This window comes from Wolffia australiana, chromosome 15 (genome assembly GCF_029677425.1).
Source record: "Wolffia australiana isolate 7733 chromosome 15, ASM2967742v1".
In the NCBI taxonomy this organism is placed as follows: domain Eukaryota; kingdom Viridiplantae; phylum Streptophyta; class Magnoliopsida; order Alismatales; family Araceae; genus Wolffia; species Wolffia australiana.
The window spans coordinates 8180207-8201660 of NC_135849.1; the positions used below are offsets into that span (position 1 = coordinate 8180207).

Below are 21454 nucleotides of genomic sequence, written 5' to 3' on the forward strand. Positions count from 1 at the left end.
GCTTTGCATACAACCCCTTCTGACTATTAAGTCAGAAGGAGTTCTGAGTAAGGTCTACTAAGTTGTATTAAAATTCCGTCACGGACGTCATCAGTGACGGACTTTTCGTCACGTCACGTGTCCAGACTACCCCGTCACCGTCACGGGCAATACGTCACCGTCACCGTCACTGTCACGTCATCCGTCACAAGTCCGTCACGGTGATGCGTGACGTGACGGATGACGTTTGGCAATCCCTAAATTATTTGACAAGAAGTTAACGGTTGAGTTGTTTATTATGTCTTTTTAGAATTTTGAAATAAATATCTGGGGATGGAAAAGAAACTATAAATACTTCGGCCTAACAGATCAGGAAGTTATCCTTCTCTTTCTCTCCAATCGTCTGGCGAGCTCGCGGGGAGCTCAGCAGTGGAGATGGCGCGCACCTTCGGATCTGTCCTCCACTTTCGATCGCTCTCCGCTGCGACAGCTCCTACGGAGTTCTTACTCCCTGCGAAGCCGCTCGCTGGATCGTTCAAGCTCTCTTCTTCTCGCGAATTGTCTTCATCCTTGGTGTATTTGCGCCATCTGAATGCTTGCCGTTCTCCAGTCGTCCAGCGAGCTGTCGCTGTGAATCAGGAGCAGACGGAACGGCTTCAGTCGGATGTTGTAGTCACAGAGACAAAATTGCCGCGCTCGAGTGTGAGTATGCTGATGAACACCGGTTCTACGCTCGAATTCCGCGGTTTTGCATGGATTTTGCGAAATTCCATGAGCTGAGCGTGTGTCGTTTGAAGGCTAGCGATTCTTCTCTGTTGTACAGGTCGACATTGATTGTTTTTCTGGTCGACGGTACTTTTGCTCAATTTTCGACTTCGATAGTGGATGTAACGAAGTACTGCTTTTCTCTGATTGTGGATTACGTTTTATTTTAGTCCTTTCATGATCGCCATTGTTCTTTTCCTTTTTGATGTCTCTAAAAAAACTTGCATTTTTGCTTTAACCGACAATTGTGTGATTTTGAGTCAGCTGACTACATAATTTTTCTGGTTATTTCAATTCAATAAGCTGTTGAACGCATTAGAGCGTGCAACTCATATTCCGCTCATTATAAATTTCCAGTAATGTTTTTAATTGATTATCGCTCTGACATAATCTATTTTCTTCTTTCTCTCTATAGGTTAGGCTAAATGTAGAGGTTCCGACTTCTATTTCTGAGCAATGTTACAAAGAGGTCTTGCTGGAGATTTCGAAACGCGCAAAGGTGTTTTCCAGCTCCAAGTATAAATGCATTATCTCATTTTTACCAAGATTTCAGAAAACCATTTATGTTTATAGAAGCACGCTGAAATTTCTTTTATTCATCTTTATACTTTACTTAAGACCTTTTGGGTAGAGTTACAGAAAGCTAAATCCTTAGATTTTCATGTATTTATTGCCAAAGTGGATTATTATGAATGGTGTGGTGGCATGTGCTTTTACCAACCTGATATTTTGTCTTTTCTCTCTCTTCAGTTTATTCATCATGGTAAAGTGGCTGTACCAAAGATACTTCATTATATCCCTATTTATTTCAGTTTCCAAAGGCAGTATTAGTACCAAAATGTGTTCTCTAGCTATTCAAGTCTTAGCGTTCATTCATTTCTTTTGTTTCTGTGTTGGACCTTAAATGTTACTCAATCCATCCTTTCAGATTCCTGGTTTCCGTCCTGGAAAGAAAATTCCAGAAAACATTCTTGTCAATTACGTTGGAAAGCAGCAAGTCCAAAATGCAACAATTGAAGCAATTCTCAAGAAGACCCTTCCCAATGCCACTTCCACGGTGTGTATTAATTAATTATAATTTCTAGAGCTAATGTGCTCCTGTAACTTCAGGGCTTTATGTTTTCCATTCAGGCGACCACTAATTTATACGTTTTAATTCACCTGGGAGGAATGAAGAGAAGCGGGCACATCTTAATACAGATATATCTTGTGTTATTTTATTCTGATTTTAGGCTCCTCCAGGAACATACATAAATTTTTTTGATGGCCCTCATCATAGTTGTTTTACAAAAGAATTTGTCAGATTTTCGGTTTGATGACTTTCACAGTTATTCCAGTTATAAAAAAATATGACATTTGTTTTCTGTTGGAAATTGTTATTCCCATTCCTCCAGGTAGAAGGAAGAGCATTGAAGGACACCATTCGAATTGATACTAAATTTTCAGAGATGGATGAGAGATTTTCGCTCAATGATATTTTCAGGTGAATCTTCTCGTTTTCCTTTTTTTCTCTCCTGGCTGACAGCTAAGAACAAACGGGTTAAGTCACCATGTAATGTTGCTAATCCTGTTTTTCTTCCCAGTCTATCACTTAGTTTTTCTTTCCCCAAAGCAAAAGGGATCATTTATTTCTTGAGCCAGATCCAATTTCGTTGCTGATTGTACACAGACAAATCTTATGTCACAAAGCACCGTTTCCAATTAGATTTCTGCAAACATATTGGTCGTTTCGGTCACTTTCGTATTATTTTCCATGAGTTTTTATGATTTTTAATGGTCTAACTCCTTTTTATTGCAGATACGATGTTCTCGTTGATATTGCTCCGGAGGTCAAATGGATAAAAGAGAGCGGTTATAAGGGCTTGAAAGTTGTTGTAGCAATAGACAACGAGATATTGGCTGAAACTGCAGCTGAGTTGGAGTTGAAACGACGACATAAGTCTTTAGGAGCCCTTAAGATAGTGACAGATAGAGGACTCGAGGTATATTATTATTCTTCAGTGTTGAAGTAATCCTCTAGCACGCCTTTGCTGGCTTCAATTTCAGGTTTTTGAAGGAATAATTTCACTCTTACAAATCTGAGCATAAATCGAAATTGAAAAAACTCAGGATGGCGATCTTGCGGTTATTGATATTTTTGCTACAACAATCAATGAAGATCAATCTGATGGCGAGAAGATTCCTTCTGCAGAAACTAAAGGTCCTGCTGTCCATATTCTAATCTTAATATTTAAGAGTTTATTGCATCACTTGGTTTTGATATTTAATTTTTCCATATGTTTCTTGTAGTAATTGACTTTTCGATTGTAATTATAATAAATTATTTCTTTTCTAGTTTGAATGACCGTCAATGGCTAGTCTTTCCTTCGTCCTTATATGCGGCTGCTCACTACCCTCATTCTTCTGTCTTCTTTTCATGTAGGAAATAAGTTTTTCGGTTTTTAAATTATAAACAAATGAGACTAAAAGGTCTCTGGCGCCCTGGGTTTTATAAATTGCTAAGTTTGGAGATTGGTTGAAAATGCAGAAGAAGTCATTGGATTTTCTTTGCTCGGCAATCTCTCTTTCTGGTTTCCATTCAATTCTCATTGGATGGAACATCCAGATAATTGTCTTTAGTTTTGTTTAACTTTGAAGAGGTATCATGTCCACTAGAGAGTTGGGGTAATTATTTATTGTTAATGATAGACTATCCCTCATGGGCTAATGGGCCCTATTCTATAAGCCCATTAGCCCTATTATCCTCTCTCCCTCTTAGGGTACATATACCCTTACATGTACTCTGTTCAAGTTATGTCATTATCTTCTTCTTCTCTTCCCCAACATGGTATCAGAGCTCCAGAGCTCCTTCCCTAGGGTTTGACATCGCCCACCTACAGCCGCGCAAGACGACAGCAGCCGCAGCCCGCAGCCGCCAGCGCACGCACAGCAGCCGCAGCCCGCAGCCGCCGCGCACGCACAGCAGCCGCAGCCCGCAGCCGCCGCGCACGCACAGCAGCCGCAGCCCGCAGCCGCCGCGCACGCACAGCAGCCGCAGCCCGAAGCCGTCGCGCACGCACAGCAGCCGCAGCCGCAGCACTACCGTAGCAGCGCCGTAACAGCACCATGCCGTTCACCGAGACCGACTTCCTGGAGAAGCCACTGTCCTACAAGGTGGCTCATCCGCTTCCGTCGGTCCCCGAGACGACACTCTTACGGGGCCCGAATCTACTCCCGTGGATGCGCTTCGTCGAGACCACCTTGAAGGCGCGCCAGCTCTTCAAGCATTGCACTGAAGACCCCCTTACCATCGACCACCCACATTATGCAGCGTGGGACGTTGAGGACCAGTTCATCCTCGGCTGGATGTATGCGTACACCCTGGCTCCAGATTTCCGCGACCGTCTTCCGCATCAGAAAACGGTGAAAGGCTTCTGGGATCAGGTGCGCTCTTTCTGTGGCCGGGAAAGCGACTGGTGGCGTCTTTATTCCCTTGCAAGTCAGGCCAGCAATCTCCGTCAGGGGTCGTTGACGATCTCTGAATATGCACTTGCCCACAAGAAGATGTGGGATGAAGTGGATTACTACCTACCGCCCGACGATCCGACGTCCAAGACGTTCCAGAATGTGCTTCTTCTGCGGATCATGGGCTTCCTCAATGGCCTGAACCGCGAGTATGATGACGTACGTCGTCGTGCCTTGCACCGCAAGGAAGGTCCTCCTGCCCTCGAGGAGTTGGTGAAGGAGCTTCAAGAAGAGGAAAGCCACTTCCTCCTCCATGGGACTCCCTCGTCCGGCCCCCCGGGTGAGTCGACCGCACTACTTTCTGCCCTCCCTTCAGGCGGCAAGGCACCGTCGATCCTCCCTACGCCCACCTCCGCCGCTCCTCCAGCTGGGACGACGATTTGCTCGTATTGCGGCAAACCGGGCCACGGGAAGAACAAGTGCAAGAAGCGCCTGAATGACTGGCGAAAGAAGAAAGAGGCCGCAGAAGGCAAGGCCATGGTGGCCCATTCTGATTCCTCCTCCACTAGCCCCTCCGCAGTGACTATGGACCAGCTTCAGGCAGATTTGGCCCGCCTCCGTGACCAGATGGCTGCCCTGCAGAATCCGTCCACGGCCTACTTCGGCGGCTTTGGTGCATCTTCCCTTCCTTCATCTTCAGATGCATGGTAATGTGGCCATACGGCCTTCCACTCACCTGTCGTCTCCGATACGACTTGGGTCCTTGATTCGGGGGCTACCGAACACATGACCCCGAGCAATGCCCGGTTTGTATCATATGAGCGGCATCGTGGTGGCCGCACTGTCCTCATGGCCGGGGGTGGTCCACAACGTTCTCCATGTCCCTGACCTGCGGGCCGTGCTTATGTCTCCGCAGCGCTTAGTTGATGCTATCTCCTGCTCCTTCCACCTACAACCTGACGGCATGTTTCTGTCTGACAAGGTGGGCCGGACTACACCGATTAGGCGGGAGAACGGACTGCTGATGCTGGACGATGGAGGCCGCTCCCAGTGCTTCATGGTGCACCGGACTCTTCTCTCGGTGGCTGAGCAGCGTCGGGGATGCCTTCTAATGGAGCATCAGCGACTTGGACACCCACCTTTCTCCACTTTATAGCGTCTTTTTCCCTCGTTGTGTTCGTGCGTGGACCTTAAGACTATGCTTTGTGAACCTTGTCAGTTAGCCAAGCACCGCAGATCCTCCTTTACTTCATCCTCGTCTCACACATCGACCCCGCTGTTCCGAGTCCACAGTGATGTTTGGGGGCCGGCACCGCAGATCAGTCTGAAAGGGCACCGCTACTTTCTACTCTTTGTGGACGAAGCTACCCGCTATACGTGGGTCTACCTCCTGACTGCGAAGTTGGAGGTTGCGCAGAATGTTCGACACTTTTGCGCCATGGTACAGACACAGTTTGGTCGAGGCATCCAGCGTTTTCGTTCCGACAATGCTCGGGACTTCTTCAACGCTGACCTCGCCTCCTTCTTTGCCGACCGGGGCATCCTCCACGAGTCCTCTTGTGTGGCCCCGCCCGAGCAGAATAGCATGGCTGAACGTCGCATCGGCTATGTTACCTCGACGGCGCAGACATTACTGTTGGACTCCAAGGCGCCGGGGCGTTATTGGGGAGAGGCGGTTTTGACAAGTACTCACCTCGTTAACCGTATCCCCACCCCACTCCTGGAGTTCTCCAGCCCCTTGGACCGGATGACTGTGGCATTCCCGAATGCTTCTTTGCGGACGGGACTCTTGCCTCGTATCTTCGGCTACACCACCTACGTCCATGATACTTCTCCCACACGCAAGAAGTTTGATGCACGCGCACTCCGGTGTGTGTTTGTGGGTTACTCTTCCCTCCAAAAAGGGTACCGGTGCTATCATCCGCCTTCTCGGCGGTTCTTCATCTCGGCAAACGTCACCTTTGCCGAGCATGAACCCTATTTTGGGGACTACTCTACCTCATCACGCCTTCCGCTGGATGAGGCTCCCTCGGCCCCCCCCTTGGGGCCAAGTCCGATCGTGGAGTCCACCACTCCCACTCCACCCTCCTCACTTCCGGATCTTTCTCCCCTTGATTCCTCTTCCTCACTTCCTCCTGCGGGGTCCTTGGACGTGTCCTCTACCTCTTCTTCGTTACCTACCCTTCCCCTTTCGGCTGCTCTCCCTCTCCCATTGGTCTCCGTTCCTCCTTCCGGCCCCCATCCTTGTCAAACCCCGGTGCGTCACCCTCCTCCTCTCTCGGTGACCAACCCTCGTCAACCCCCCTTCCGGTCTACCCTCGCCCTCCGGTGAGTCTCCTACGACTCCCGGTGTGTCGTCTACTGCTCCTCCCGGGGAGTCCTCCATTGCTTCCGCTCCTTCTCCTATCGATGGTGACGATCAGTTGGGGTGGCCTATTGCTCTACGGAAAGGGGTCCGTCAGTGCACTAAGGCCCCCCTCTATCCTCTCTCTCATTACCTCTCCTTTGACCGGCTGAGTCCTCCCTACCGGTTGTTCCTCACCCGCATCGAGTCGGATCCCGTTCCTCGACGCTTAGCCGATGCTATCGCTTCTCCCCATTGGAAAGCGGCGATGGACGAGGAGATGCAGTCTCTCCTCAAGAACCACACGTGGGACGTCGTTCCACTACCTCCGGGCAAGAGGGTAGTGGACTGCAAGTGGATTCATGCCAAGAAGCATCATGCGGACGGTACTCTCGAACGCCTCAAGTCTCGGCTTGTGGCTCGGGGGTTCACTCAGTCCTATGGCGTGGACTACTTCGAGACGTTCTCTCCCGTGGCGAAGATGGAGACTGTCCGGCTTCTTCTGGCGCTTGCAGCGCACTTCCACTAGGCCATCCGCCAGTTCGACGTCAAGAACGCCTTCTTGCACGGCGACTTGACGGAGGAGGTGTACATGCAGCAACCCCCGGGCTACTCACTCGGCCCCCCCGGTCACGTGTGCCGACTGCGGAAGTCCCTCTATGGACTCAAGCAGTCCCCGCGCATGTGGTTTGGGAGGTTCTCCTCTGTTCTGAAGACCGAAGGGTACACTCAGAGCAATGGAGATGCCTCTCTCTTCTTCCGTCACCGCCCGAACGGTGTCTCCATTCTTGCCGTGTACGTCGACGACATCCTTATCACGGGATCTGATGCTGCCGAAGCTGTCCGCCTCAGCACTGCCTTGGCTAAGGAGTTTGAGATCAAGGCCCTAGGCCTTCTTCGCTACTTCCTTGGTCTTGAGGTAGCCTACTCCCCCTGTGGGATCTTCGTCTCGCAGCAGAAATACGCCGTCGACTAACTGGCACTGACAGGGATGACCGATTGTGCGCCGGTGAGCACTCTCATTGATCCCAACGTGAAGTTGGGCAAAGGGGAGGATTCGCCGCTGACGAATTCCCACCGGTATCAGCAGCTGGTGGGGAAGCTCCTCTCTTGACGCACACTCGGCCCGACATCGCCTTCGCCGTCAACCTGCTCAGTCAGTTTATGCACTCCCCACGGGAGATTCACCATCAGGCCGCCCACCGGGTCCTTGCGTACCTGAAGGGCTGCCCCGGAAAGGGCCTGCTCTTCCCTCGCAGCACTGACCAGACAGTGAAAGTCTACACTGATGCTGACTTTGCCGGCTCCGTTGTGGATCATCGGTCTACCACGGGCTACTGCACGTTTGTTTTTGGCAGTCTCGTCAGCTGGAAAAGTAGCAAGCAGGACAAAGTCTCCCGCTCTAGCGCCGAAGCTGAGTACCGCGCACTCGCCGATGGGGCCTCTGAGGGCCAGTGGATTTACGGCATCCTTCACGATCTTCGCGTGGAGTATGCTGGCCCGATTCACTTCTTCTGCGACAACAAGTCGACGATCGCGTTGGCCAAGAACCCTGGACAACAGGGCCGCATCAAGCACATGGAGCGCAACCGCTACTTCTTCAAGGAGCGAGTTGACGAAGGATCTTTGACCTGGACTTTGTTGCATCCGCGACCAGGCAGCGGACGCGTCCTTACCAAGGGACTCTCCGCCTCTTCTTCAACGTGCCGCCTCCAAGCTCGGTATGGAAGATATCCATACTTCTCTTGCGGGGGGGTGTTAGTGATAGACTATCCCTCATGGGCTAATGGGCCCTATTCTATAAGCCCATTAGCCCTATTATCCTCTCTCCCTCTTAGGGTACATATACCCTTACATGTACTCTGTTCAAGTTATGTCATTATCTTCTTCTTCTCTTCCCCAACATTTATAATGATGAGTTATGCTTTCAGATTCAATAAATTAAGTCATTTTTTCCCTCAGATGAAAGAAAAGTATCTTAATTTGTCTCTTTAGGGCTCACATATTTATAGTGTGTTTTAGTTAGTATTTCTTTCTTCCACAAAATTTCCTTTATACTCTTTTCACGATGAACGGCTGATGTAATACTGTTCTAATAAGTTTATAAAAAAAATTCTGTTTATCAGGTTTCCACTTGGACACAGACGAATGCAGCAATCTTTTACCCGGATTTCTTGACTCACTGAAGGGGATAAGACAGGGCGAAACTAAGTCATTTCTTCTAACATTCCCAGAGTCATGGGAGCAAGAAAACCTCCGAGGCATTTGTGCTCGTTTCACTGTAAGTTTTCTATGATAATTTCCTATAAATTTTCTCCTATGCTTTTATTAAGAAATTAGTATCGCACCCTAGAGGCCATGCTAGAATCCCATCATACTGTCTCAGATGTATCATAGGGTGGGGAAATCTGAGCGCTGATTGGTGTGGTTGGATCAGCCAAACTGCGCATCGATCTCTAAAGTCAAGACAATCAGATGATTGAACGTCAAGTTTTCATCAGTTAGGTTTGTGTTACGATCCCCATGGAGATCTAAAAAAATCAAGAAACAGGACGAGGGATAGAGAGGAGAATAGAGTGATGGAAGAGGCAAGAGAAAAGAAGAGAGAGCGATAGGAGAACAAACTCTCAAGAACCTCCAAATCGGGAGTTCTTGCCCTCACGAAAGCCGGATACAGCTACTCGTGCCAAGAAACCACAGGGTAATCATTCATCAAAAGTCCGTCTAATGACCTTACAAGGGGGTATTTATAACCCTACGATTTCAAGAATCGGTTATTTCATGAGGACTCTAACAGTTTGCTGATTGGATCGGGCTTCTCGATGATCATTAAGGGTAAAAGCTAATCTGATCTATTTCTGATTGCTTATTAGATCAGGGGGACTAAGAATTTCTGAGTTTACTATCAGGATAACTTGTTCCCCTTCCCCTTTCAAAACACTGAGACCATAGGCGCCCTCTGGAAACGCGCAGCTTGCACGGAGTGTCTGTATTCAGTCTGAAATCTGCGGGCAGCAAGCTGAGCAGTCAGCGGATATGATATCCTGGGGGGTTTACATGAAACTCCAGCCTGGTAAGGACTCATATTTAGGACATTGGCGTTATGCAGAGAAGCCTAGCCAAGACTGATTGTGAGTTCTGTTGCTTTCTCTCTCCCTTCATGGCATGACCAATACCCTTTAATAAGTTCCAAACATTCTTACCTGTATGTCAGTGGCATTCATCTGGAGCTTCATGAAGATCTACCTGCGGGCTCCTCCCTCTATTATTTCCCTCTAGTTCCAGTCTTGTACTTGTTCGGCCCGTTAAGATTATCATTGGAGATTTTGGAATTGAAGTTGAATCGAGTTTTTATTCATAAAAAAATTTCACACTACAATTTGGATTACACCGTTACAACCCAGGTCATATCATCCAAATGGGAGAGGCATTTAGCTTGGAACATTCATGGGCAGTGAGCATTGAGCATGTGGCATGGCGATCAGGTGATTGATCAGATCCGGGTTGATTGATACGCTACCTTTGATCTGCGATCCACAATCAGATCTTGATATGATCATGGCCCCTCATTACCTATCTGATCCAATCACGGGACTGATTGGCAGAAGTCCAATCAGATCACAAACTTCTCACTGTGATCATCAAATTTCTCAATCAAAGGATGTCTTTCAAAATTTAAACGATCAGATCTTTTCTCTTATCCCTACTTGACGGTGGAAATGCTCTGCCCACAAAAGGATATCTACCCAATTTCGGAACGAGGAGAGGTTATATCACAAATAAAACTATCTCAAGGATATTTACCTGACTGTCCAGAGTTGGTATCTAGTGTAGCTGTATGTGTCACAGGTCAAAGTGTCCCATGTACACCCTGGGGTGTTTTAACCTGTTATGCAGAATTTTGAACTGTAGGTGTGGCTGAACCATCAGAGGTCAGACTGAGATGACTTGGGAAATTTCGAATCTGAATCTGGACAACCATACATTCAAAATTCAGTTTATGCTGAGGTTTGAACAGTTGAACTCCGGGAATTTCAAATTCTGGTTGAAGTCCCAGGAGCTACTGATAGACTTGATCACAGAGATCATAGTCCGTTGGGTAATCGCTCAGTTTGCTAACGAGATCACAGGAACTGCGGTAACATGCAGGCTGGGGAATAGTGGCTAAGGAGATTGTCATCCGTCAGCGTGCAGGCCAGAAAGGCACCGGTGTTGGCAGAGCATCGTCCATTGACAAGATAATTGCAGTGGGGAATGCCTTCTAGGCAAAGCATTGTCCATTGATGGATATTGGCCAGAAAGCCACAGGGCAGGCAAGGCATCATCCAAACAGTTTCATCCGCCCACAAGATCAGTCCTGAGCTCTGATAAAGTGATAGTTGAGAAGGCAGAGAGAAATGAAGAGAAGAGAGAGAAGATGGAACTCCGATTGAATAGACAACTAGGGCAAATCGATATAACTTATCTACTCATTATAAGTGATAAATTCATGATTGTATTGGGCGGGACTATGCATGGCCCAGGAGAAATTACAATTGGACGATAATGGTCGTATTTGCCTCAACTGTGTAGCATGTGAGGGTCACATGCCATATAATAATGGCATAACGCATTTTTAACCATACGATACATCGCTGAAGTTTGTTTTCTGCTGTTGCAGATTTTGTCTCGTAAATAGTTTGATTTTTTTTAAGAGAAGCTTCCTAGAGATTTTGAATAAACTTCCTGATTTATCTGTTAACTTTCTTTAGGCTGTATGCAAAGAGCACTTTTACCGGGATTTGCCTGCCCTGGATGATTCCATTGCTGAAAAGCTACTCCCGGGATGCAGCACAATCGAACAGGTTCCTAAATTTTTTTAATTCCTGTGGACTATTGAAAGATACTTGTAAGATGCATAATTTTTTAAGGGAGTATGAGAAATACAATTGTTTTTCTTCTCAGGTCAAAGAATCACTTTTGCAAAGGTGCAGTGAAATAGAACAGAATGCTAAGGAGCAAGCTACAGATAACGCTATTTTGGACCAGCTTTGCAAGGTGATTAGCAGTTCAAGATATTTACATATGAATTACCGCACATTGATGTGGCTTACAATCTCTCTCAAATTTGGTTTCCAATGCCATTTACGAAGAGTACACCCTATGTTTAATAATTCATCATATTGGTGGAAAATCTTACAATAAATAATTTCCGATCACGTTTCTCATTTTCTGACTAATCTTTACCTTAAATACATAGTATTGTCTGTCATCCCGGCCCATTTTTAATTTTGACAACACCATTGAATCTTTCAGTTGATTGAGGTTGATATACCAAAGTCCTTATTTGAAGAACAAGGTAGGGAGCTGTACGGGGCGCAGCTGCTAGAACTACAGGTATGTGATTTTGGGCATGGTCTTTGTATGAAAGGCCAGTATTCATGTACAAATGTCACTTTCATGCAGGCTCGACGGGCAATTGATGAGAACCAGCTGTCTTATCTTTCAAGTGAAAAGGCTGTGCAGGAGTTTTTAGAAATCCAAAAAGAAAAGATCGAAAATGTTGTGAAACAGATGCTGGCCATTGGAGAGATATTTAGACGAGAAAATCTTCAGGTTAGTCTAGTTATTTTTTATTTATACTTAATACTTTCTCATTTTCTGTATTCAATTTCTAGTGTTGATAAAAGTATGACTAGATTTTTTTCTCTATAGAATTTATTTCTATTTTTTTCTATGCATTAGCTGATACAAAGTCGAGATAAGTCACACAATGCGACTAACTTTAGATCACTCTCGATTTTATTTTCCAATCAATCACTTTTGTTACCAAGTTCAATATCTTATTTTGATGCGTAAACTTTAATTTTTGAAGGATTGAAACAGTTTAGGCGGTTATTCATTCTTTTTAAAAAGGTCAACTTCAATATTCAAAGTCAGATTACAGCTTACAACTTGTAAATAAAAGATATATCATAAATACTTGAACCTTAGATTGAGAGTTGTTTTATGACCTTAGGCAGACACAAAGTGTCAACATTGCATTTTATCCTTGAAATATTAATATGAAGTGAGATCTCTAGAAAGTGAATGGATATAACCTTTCTTAATTTTTTTGGTTTCAAATATATATCTGTCATATTTGCCACTAAAGGTTGATAATCTTAATTAACCACGTCGGTTACAGCTTTTAACTGAAGACCTGGTGAGGGAGGTTGAGAACTCTATTGAAGAGTTCAAACGACAAAACCAGGAGTACGACGAGGAGCGAATCAAGCAGCAGGTTCCTTAATTTTTTATTCATCAAGAAATCACTAAATAGTATAAATGCCTCTTAACATTTAAGATCCCAACTAGTAGACTATTCTTGACGTTTAACACCTCATTTTACTTTCCAGGTGCAGGAAGTTCTAGAGGGTGCAAAGGTTTTGGAATGGCTCAGAGAAAATTCAGACATTGAATATGTCTACCGCTAATTTTTGAGATGATCTACCCACCATCAGGTTTGAGATGATAAATCCTTATTTATGCAGAGATTTGCAAGGTTTGAAGAAAAAAGAATCTTCAGTTCCGAGAAATGGCATTATGTAATCCAAGTTTAATCTAGAATATTATGATTAATGTCAGATTGTGGCTTTGTTGTGGGAGCTTGTATGAGATGAGAAAATATGAAAATTGATGGGATCAGATCCAGATAGTGCACATTTACAACTGATTTATTTGTTATTTATGACTAAGAGCGGACATCTTGGTAAGATATGCATTCAAGAACATTTATCCTTTGATTTGCAATACAATTACTAGAGAAAATATAATAATTTCAAAAGGCAATGATAATAACTTTTTGTATTAGGTCTATATATAAATGTTTTGGAAATATTTTTTCGATGTACTTCTATACAGATCAACACTGAACATCCTTCATGTACTATGTGATACTAGCTAATCAAGTTGGTTGTGTTTGTGTAAACCATTGGAATTCATGACTGAGAGCAAAGGATCCTACTAATGACACCTTGGTGTTTGATTGGAACCAAATTTAATACTTATCATAAATTCAATAAATATGAGCAAAAGTAACATGAATGAAGTTATAACAAAATGGCTAATAAAAACACTTCTTGCTACCTTTCCAAACAATCAGAAAAATGATTTTACTCATTAATAAGGGGTTGGCGACTTTACCATCTGGTAATAAAATGGATTGAGATGTTTGATCAGATAACAGATTGTACCGGAGAGTTGGTAAATAAATGTGGACCATTAATTGACATAACAGTAAAATAACTAAGCTGACTTCTAAGATACCAAAAAGGTATCAATAGGCAATATATCATTAAGTTAGTTAAGTGCATGACATGATGCAATCAGTTCCTTTTCTACAACATCCACAGACCAGATGCGAGGAAAAATTGATGAGATTTTAAATCTGTAACATGTTTTATTTGTATATGCACAATGTATGAATAGTTTAACTATGTACTTCTCAATGACAATAATAGCTTGACACATATATGGAGATTTCCCACACATATTAACAACCAAGAGGTTTATTTGTAATGTTTTCTCCTTTATGATGGGATAAAGGATAGTTTATTTCAATCGAGAGTTTTCACTTGCAAGGTCCAGAAACTCATTTCACATTTTCATATCGACTCATAGTTTGATCAATTGTCGTTGTTTCACCATTTCAATCGCATCAAGAGGGGAGGGCACCCAAGGAGATAAGAAAGAAGAAGGTTGGACTAATGAAATTTTTGTTCTTGGTAAAACTTCTTTAGGGACTTATTCTATTTATACTTGGATTTTTAGAAAAACTCTTTAACTTAAATTTTCATTACATGTGACCCTCAAGGCCCATCCATCACTCTGGTTAATGACTCAAATAGCCCAATAAACTTTATTGACCAACCTTATTAACTATCTATATCAACATATATATTAATTAATCAATGATCCATTTAACCCAACCAATAGTTACTATAGACATAGACTCCATCATCCATTTATCATTCCTTAGATGACTCACCGCATGGTCAACTATCAAACATTAATTATTCCTCCTATCCAGTTGATGCATTGAGAAATAATTGTAGTACTTTTCTCTAATATTCTTTTGTCTTGGCCAAGAATTTTATCGCATCATTTTGACTTTTCTCTTCTTGTACCAAGGGTTGACAATCCCACCATGACCGTTCAAATCTTCTTGGTGGACCTCTTGCTAAATTTAAGCTAAGATGGTTTGGAATCCCTTCAATAGAAAATTAGAAATAAATCTTTAGCCCTTCTCAAGTACTCCATAATTTAGAAATTAAGTGTATGTGGATGCATTTCACTGCTACCTAGTGTTCTTCTCTTGAGTATCCATCAAATAGGAATATTTGGATACTTGCAACACTCATCGCAAAGCAACATCAGGCATAGTACATAGTATTTCTTACATAACTGACCTGATAGCCAAAGCATATGAACATTTTCCACCATCGCTTTATCTTAAGGAGTCTTGGGCGAGTGTTTCTTGGATACTTGAATGGTCCCAATTTTGTCTATTACTGAATTTCAAATTCTCCAAAACTAGGGTTATTTTGTCCCTCGTCAAAAGCCTATAAATTGGACATTCCTATATTGAAAAAGGGGGTTGTTTTATGTGAGAATTTTATCTCAAGAATTACCTTGAACCCCTCTCTATTTCTGCCCCCAGTGCTTGCTGCCATTGCGTAGAAGGGAGGGGGACTTATCATATGTGTTGCGGTCGTCCCATGCAGCCATCACATGTGTCGCCATCACCTGCAATGTCATCATCCGTGTCCAGCCATGTTGAAGCAGGCATCATCAGCTTCAGCCACCAAACACTTCTCTGACTCTCCGCATCACCTTATCACACAACTCAAGTGCCAAAGGTCCACTCCCCCCTCTTTCCCTCCGCAGTCAGACTGAGTACAGTAGGTTAATTTAATAGCTTTATGCCCTCTCATGTCCAACCATTTGACACTTGGATTTGGAGCTTTTATTACACCATGACGGTCATAAGACAGTCTTCCCAGTATACGAAGGGAAGGGGCTGCACAATCATCATCATCTCTGGCTTTAAATGTTTGAATTGATCGTGTTGATTTGTAGTTTGTTTTATCCCTCCTTTGGTGGCCTTTATGATGGATATTATGTGGTCTTCAAGCCAATCACACTGACATGTTTATTTAAGTTCATTGAATAAAATATTTGCATTCATTATTATTCGGTGTGATGTTTATAATGAAGTCCATGAATACGTGCAATGGCGTATTGAATTATGATGAGATTATAATACAATGATCACTAGTATTTAAACATGTATTATAAATATTCCTATTTGATGGATAGTCAAGACAGACATTGAATTATCCAGATAGAATAGCACTAGTTGATCCTACTTATACGATAAGTATAGCTTATCTTGTGGTTATTAGTGTGGCGACACCAAGGACAGATAGTGAGTGCTCTTTGGAGAAAGAGTTCATTGAATTGATCCATACGAATCCCTGAATGATATTATACGTAAATGTCAATCAGGTTGATTTAAGTCACGGTTGTATAAGTGATCCACTGACATGAGACACCAAGGACATCTCGTGAGTGAACGACTATGTTTTGACTATGACTTACGAGCCTCTAATCATGGGATTCAAACAAGTTATAGATCGGATGTAGTAAGAAGCTTACGTAGATGATTGAGTGGTCAAGACGGGATCATCTGCCCTTGGTATAAGAGGAAATTGACTCAAGGAAGATGATGTAGAAAAATCCCTAGCCAGGGTGGTGAGGATATTGGAGAAGGCATTCTCAAATGATCTCCATTACGCATTAGTACTAATTGAATGACAGATTAGGGTTTGACAGTAATCTATACCCTAAGTCGTTTAAGAGTCTCGCGCGGATGATAGATTATACATATATGGTAATCGATGATAGTAAAGGTTCCATGAGAGAGTTTAAGACTACTCGGTATCTTCTAGAGCACGAGGTGTAGCTTGGCACCCCACGGGCTGAAAATGTAACCTATCGATTGGGTTAGATCTATCCTTATTTAATTAATCTATATATTGATATAGTTAATAAATAAGGTTGTCAATAAATATTATTGGACCACAAAAGTTATTAACCAGAATGATACATGGGCCTAGAGGGTCACACACACAAGGTCATAAGGGCTTTGGTGGATATATTTTACATTGTAGGGTTTTTGAGAAAAACCTTTGAGTGAAATATAAAGAGGGGAATGGGTCTCATTTTAAGCACACATGCAAGCCTGATTTGATAGCCCCTCCCTTTCTTCATTCTCTACATCAACCAAGGAGAGAATCTCCAAGAAGAGTTGAAGAGGAAGAGATGGAGATGCAAGTGTCAAGAGATCACATGGATTCTTCTAGAGGCCGGACACGTGAACGGCTTCAGAACGATCTCAAAGTGAGCATGTCAAGGGTGGAATAAGTTCCCCAAAAAGGTACATTCAATGTGTGTTTTAAAGATCAATTTTGAATCGATCAACACACTTCTGCATCCATGGAAACGTGTTTTCCATGGACAAACCAAGGCACCAAACCCAACACTTTAGTCATCCCCACCAATGTTAGTCCTAGTCATCCTGCATCAAATATGTCAGAATCTAACTTGTCTCTAGCCCAGATCCCGCACCTCCTCCTGCACTTTCTCAACCACATAATGATGTATGTCGCATTTTAGAGATTGTCCAAAATGTTTTCCATTACATTAGCAGCCGCAAACCAATCTGTAACCAATTCTAACGAAGCAGTTAATGAGTGAACTCACCTGTTAGAGACTCGAGGATGTTTAATGATTCACCATGATCGTGGTGATTTGTATCCACACAAGGAACAGGTTCAACCTCGCGTTAAACATCTTTATGAACATGACAGACCTCCACTTGAGTATAGAACCAAAGGGCATGATAAGAATCATTCTGATTATGAGTCTCCATATCCAGCTGAGGACATACCTTGAGGTTGTGATGGGATTCGTCATGAACATAATAATCCTCCTCCACCCGAAAATAGAACCAGATGGCATGATAGGAATCATCCTGATTATGATGGTCCATGTCCACTTGAGGATAGACCCCACTGTCCTGATAGAAAACATCACACTCATGATTAGTTTATCAACTTGAGGATAGACCCCAAGGTCATGATAGGAAATTTCCCAATCATGACGATTTTATCCACCTGAGGATAGAGCCTGAGGTTGTGATAGAAATCATGCTGATCATGACAATCCTTATCCAGCGAAGGGTGGATAGCACGCTCATAATTGCGGTCTTCCTCATCTAGATCATGACAACCAATGGTAGAAGATCCAAAAGATTGTCCAGTTCAATGTTTCATACTATGATTACCTTGACTGGGAGTCTAAATTAAAAAGATAGTTCAAATGGTATGATATACTTTAGTGACAAAAGGTCCAGTATGCTGAATTGAGGTTGGGTGGTCATGCAAATATTTTTCTGGGAGAACCTTGATTTTTTTATCTATAACCAAGGTGATGATCCTATAGAGGGTTGGCCACAAATAAAGGATCAAAGTGTGAAAAGTACATGCCCATTTCATATTTGAATAACTATTAGATCAGCCACATAAGTTGCAGTAGGGAAACACCGAGTGACCAAGTATATTACATAGTTTGAATAGTACAATATGAGATGTAAAGTAGAAGATAACCCACATGTTTTCATCTCATGCTTTCGGATCAGCCTTAGTCCATATCTTGAGACTGAGTTTCTTGTCCAAAATGATGAGATACTTGATCATGCCTATCATATTCTAGAAGATCTGGCCTGATGTCTGAGTCTTCATAATAATGCATATTCTTCAAACTCTACAGACAATAACATGTCTCTGCGGGCAATAACATTCATATATATTCTCAATGAGTATAAAGTCACCGACATACATAATCACGAATGTGATTGCGCTACTACTGGTCTTCTTCTATACACATGTCCATCTTCATTCTTAATGAAGTCATAGGGTAATGATAGCCTCATCAAATCCAATATATCAACTTCTCAAAGATTACTTTAATCCATAAGAGATATTTGCAAACTCTTTGGATGCATAACCCTCGGGTTGTGTCAGATACACTTCTTCCTCAAGTTTTCATTAGGGAAAGTAGCATTAATATCCATTTGCTAGATCTCATAGTCATTGCATGTAGCTGTAGGCAATAAGTTAAATATTTCAACATAGTCACCTCCTTGCCTTTGACAAGAACCTTTCATAACTAGTGATGCATTGTATGCATCAAGTTATCCATCTGTTCTGACATTTTTTCGTAGAGATCCACTTACACCCCATAGGTACTATACCTCTAGGAAGGTCAACCAATTACTATACTTTGTTTTATTTATGGACTGATTCAAAATATATTTCACCTCATCATTTCATAGCCCTCCAAGTCTAAGGAAAAAACATAATCCATATATCAAGGTGACTTTCATTATTTCTTATTTATGTATATCCAGATTTGTTGAAATAAAAAAAAGAATTGGAATATTTTTGGTAAATCTCAATTCATGTAACATCGTAATGACTTCCAAAAAATCTTGCATTTTATTTGAATCCTTAATTCTCGACTACTTCATTCATTTTAAAAAAGAGATTACATAAAAAAGGATGATATATTCAAGAGTCTAATACACCAAATTGGTCGTACGAGATGATAGAAGGATTGTGTTCTTGGTGAATTTTACACGATAACATGGATAATTATATAAAAGTATATTCTTAGAATGGCTCAAAGATATAACATTAAATTAAAAAAATTTAATGACATATTTATAGCTGATTGTTGACAGCATTTACATATATCTTAAGCTTCAAAGGAATATTTATGTTTGTCTCTTGTCATAATGCATCATTTTTTCTTGAGAATGCATGAATCATCAAATAATGGTTGAACTGAATGTTAGGAGGCTACAAATATTTTACGTTGGTTGTGGTGAAAAATTGTGAGCAAGGTACTTTAGTGCAATGAAGTTCATATTTCTATGTAGGACTTATTGTTATAAAACAGAATAAAACATTTTTTATATTCAACCAAATTTTAGTTATGCCTTTAATGCACGAAAATTCTTAATATCCATTTGATGTGTTTTTCATGATGAGTTAATAATGAATTTAACTACTCATACACTACGTATGAATTTTTGAGGTAACTTGTGCTTTTATGTAAAAAATTATTTTCTCTATTTGACCTTCAAATTATAGAAATCAGTTTATTTTCATAGACTTATATGTTGTTACATGTGTGTTGATGGGCTAGGCTATGATCGAGAATTTGCAACAGTGGATAAAAATCAAATGGAACATTTCAAACAAAAGCTAAAACTTTTTTGTGATCAAATCACTCACTGTGTGGCCAAAATACACTTTGGAAAAGTTTTCTGATGCTGCATATACTTTATGCTTCTATATGTATCGCTTAAGTTTTCCATCCCTCAGATCTCATGTCTTAGACTCGACTATCAAGGATAGAGAGCGAGGTAAATAAATTGCACTATTTTACTTGCAACAGAGGAGAGAAAAATTAAGATAGATAAAGGGGATGCCTACTGACAAAATTACATGGTGGTTTCTCAATTAGGACTTTGATTCACTTGACAAAATTGCATGGAGGAGGTAGATATATTAGGCGCACAAGTATATGTGTGATTAGCTTGAAATCATATTATTCCATAAATCTTCCTGATGTAACACGATGAGCTTGCCGGGATCGGTCGGCTCGTGTTACAACACAGGTGAGACGACAAATGAAATGCAAGTGATACAATGTATGCAAAAGTATGGTGAAAAACTAATGAGAAAAACATGGCAATTGCTGATTAGATCTACAATTGACTAAAGATTCGAGAGTGGACCATTCACGGTGAGACTCCCAATGACTCCGTCTGACCAACTAGATGTACCAAGTGGTGAGGGACACGAGATGTTCAGCGGCATCCACTTCGTTGCTAGTGAACTTAATTGCTACCTCAAGAAATCCCTACCTCTTGACAAGTATGTGGCTAGTCTTATATGTTAATATTAGTACTAGGCAAAGGAGCATGTAGTGGAAGACGACACTGAAAGAAGTAATAATAACGCAAATTAATGGGGAAACGGTGGTACATGATGGTTCAAGGCCCGGAAGTCAGTGGCGAGGAGTCGTTTCATGGAAGATGATGAAAGTCGTGGGCGGGCAGCGCACGTGCATGGCGACGCGTAGGCACGCAGCAAGAGCGTTCAAGCGGGGACTCGGCATAGTTGATGCTTCGGGAGGAGTGATCTTGGCAGTGAGAGAAATGAAGAAGCCCCTGTCGAATTGTTCTTGAATCTGATCCAAGAAACTCCATGAAGTAGTTTCTTGGAAGGTCGTCAACCCACGAAGGGTTCTTGGAGGCAAGGAGGAGACACGATCGTCTAGAACGGAGCCAGGACGATGACGAGCAGTAGGAGGCCGGCATACTTCTTGTAGGCCGTCCGTTCTTGGAGATTCAACTTCTTCAATTTGCTCCAAGAAGCTCCAAGAGTTGGTTTCTTGAAGGTCATCAAGCCACGAAGGGTTCTTGGCGGCGAGGTGGAGGGGAAATCGTCCAGATTAGAGCCAGGACGATGACGAGTAGTGATAAGGTCAGTGTGCTTCTTGCAAGCCGTGCGTTCTTGGAGAGGTAACTTCTTGATTGGGCTCAAAGAAGCTCCAAGAAAGCTCCAATAAGTGGTTACGTTGTTCAAGAAGTGACGATGGTGAACTCAGGTTAGGTGTCATCGTCAACGCAGGCCTGAACCCAAAAAAACAAGAATGGACATCCAAGAATAGACGCTCTTGGAATTGATCTCCAAGAGAACTCTTCTTGCACCAGCTTCTTGAATGTTAGCTTTCAGAAGTCTCCAAGAAAGAGGTCTTGGCACTATG

General features: G+C 42.6%; 2 protein-coding genes across 2 annotated transcripts; both read left to right on the forward strand.

The window, feature by feature from the left end:
- The first annotated feature begins 354 nt into the window (after positions 1 to 354).
- Positions 355 to 13153, forward strand: LOC144712909 (trigger factor type chaperone family protein). The gene is made up of 13 exons (XM_078587303.1): positions 355 to 681; positions 1160 to 1243; positions 1673 to 1801; positions 2139 to 2227; positions 2543 to 2726; positions 2854 to 2944; positions 8659 to 8813; positions 11284 to 11376; positions 11477 to 11569; positions 11828 to 11908; positions 11978 to 12127; positions 12699 to 12794; positions 12910 to 13153. Exons 1-13 carry the CDS (start codon positions 415 to 417, stop codon positions 12985 to 12987), a joined length of 1590 nt encoding a protein of 529 aa, XP_078443429.1. The 5' UTR covers positions 355 to 414; the 3' UTR covers positions 12988 to 13153.
- LOC144713291 (uncharacterized) lies at positions 3686 to 5285 on the forward strand. The gene is made up of 2 exons (XM_078587860.1): positions 3686 to 4861; positions 5171 to 5285. The coding sequence occupies exons 1-2, from the start codon at positions 3850 to 3852 to the stop codon at positions 5191 to 5193; spliced, it is 1035 nt and encodes a 344-aa protein (XP_078443986.1). The 5' UTR covers positions 3686 to 3849; the 3' UTR covers positions 5194 to 5285.
- Positions 13154 to 21454: the final 8301 nt, after the last annotated feature.

Bases quoted from the DNA above. Each gene is read 5' to 3' on its own strand.
- LOC144712909 (XM_078587303.1), top strand. From the start codon at position 415: ATGGCGCGCACCTTCGGATCTGTCCTCCACTTTCGATCGCTCTCCGCT. The intron at 682-1,159 runs GTGAGTATGCTG...TTCTCTCTATAG, and splicing joins CAAAATTGCCGCGCTCGAGT to GTTAGGCTAAATGTAGAGGT. The intron at 1,802-2,138 runs GTGTGTATTAAT...CCATTCCTCCAG, and splicing joins TTCCCAATGCCACTTCCACG to GTAGAAGGAAGAGCATTGAA.
- LOC144713291 (XM_078587860.1), top strand. From the start codon at position 3,850: ATGCCGTTCACCGAGACCGACTTCCTGGAGAAGCCACTGTCCTACAAG. The intron at 4,862-5,170 runs GTGCATCTTCCC...CTGTCTGACAAG, and splicing joins GGCCTACTTCGGCGGCTTTG to GTGGGCCGGACTACACCGAT.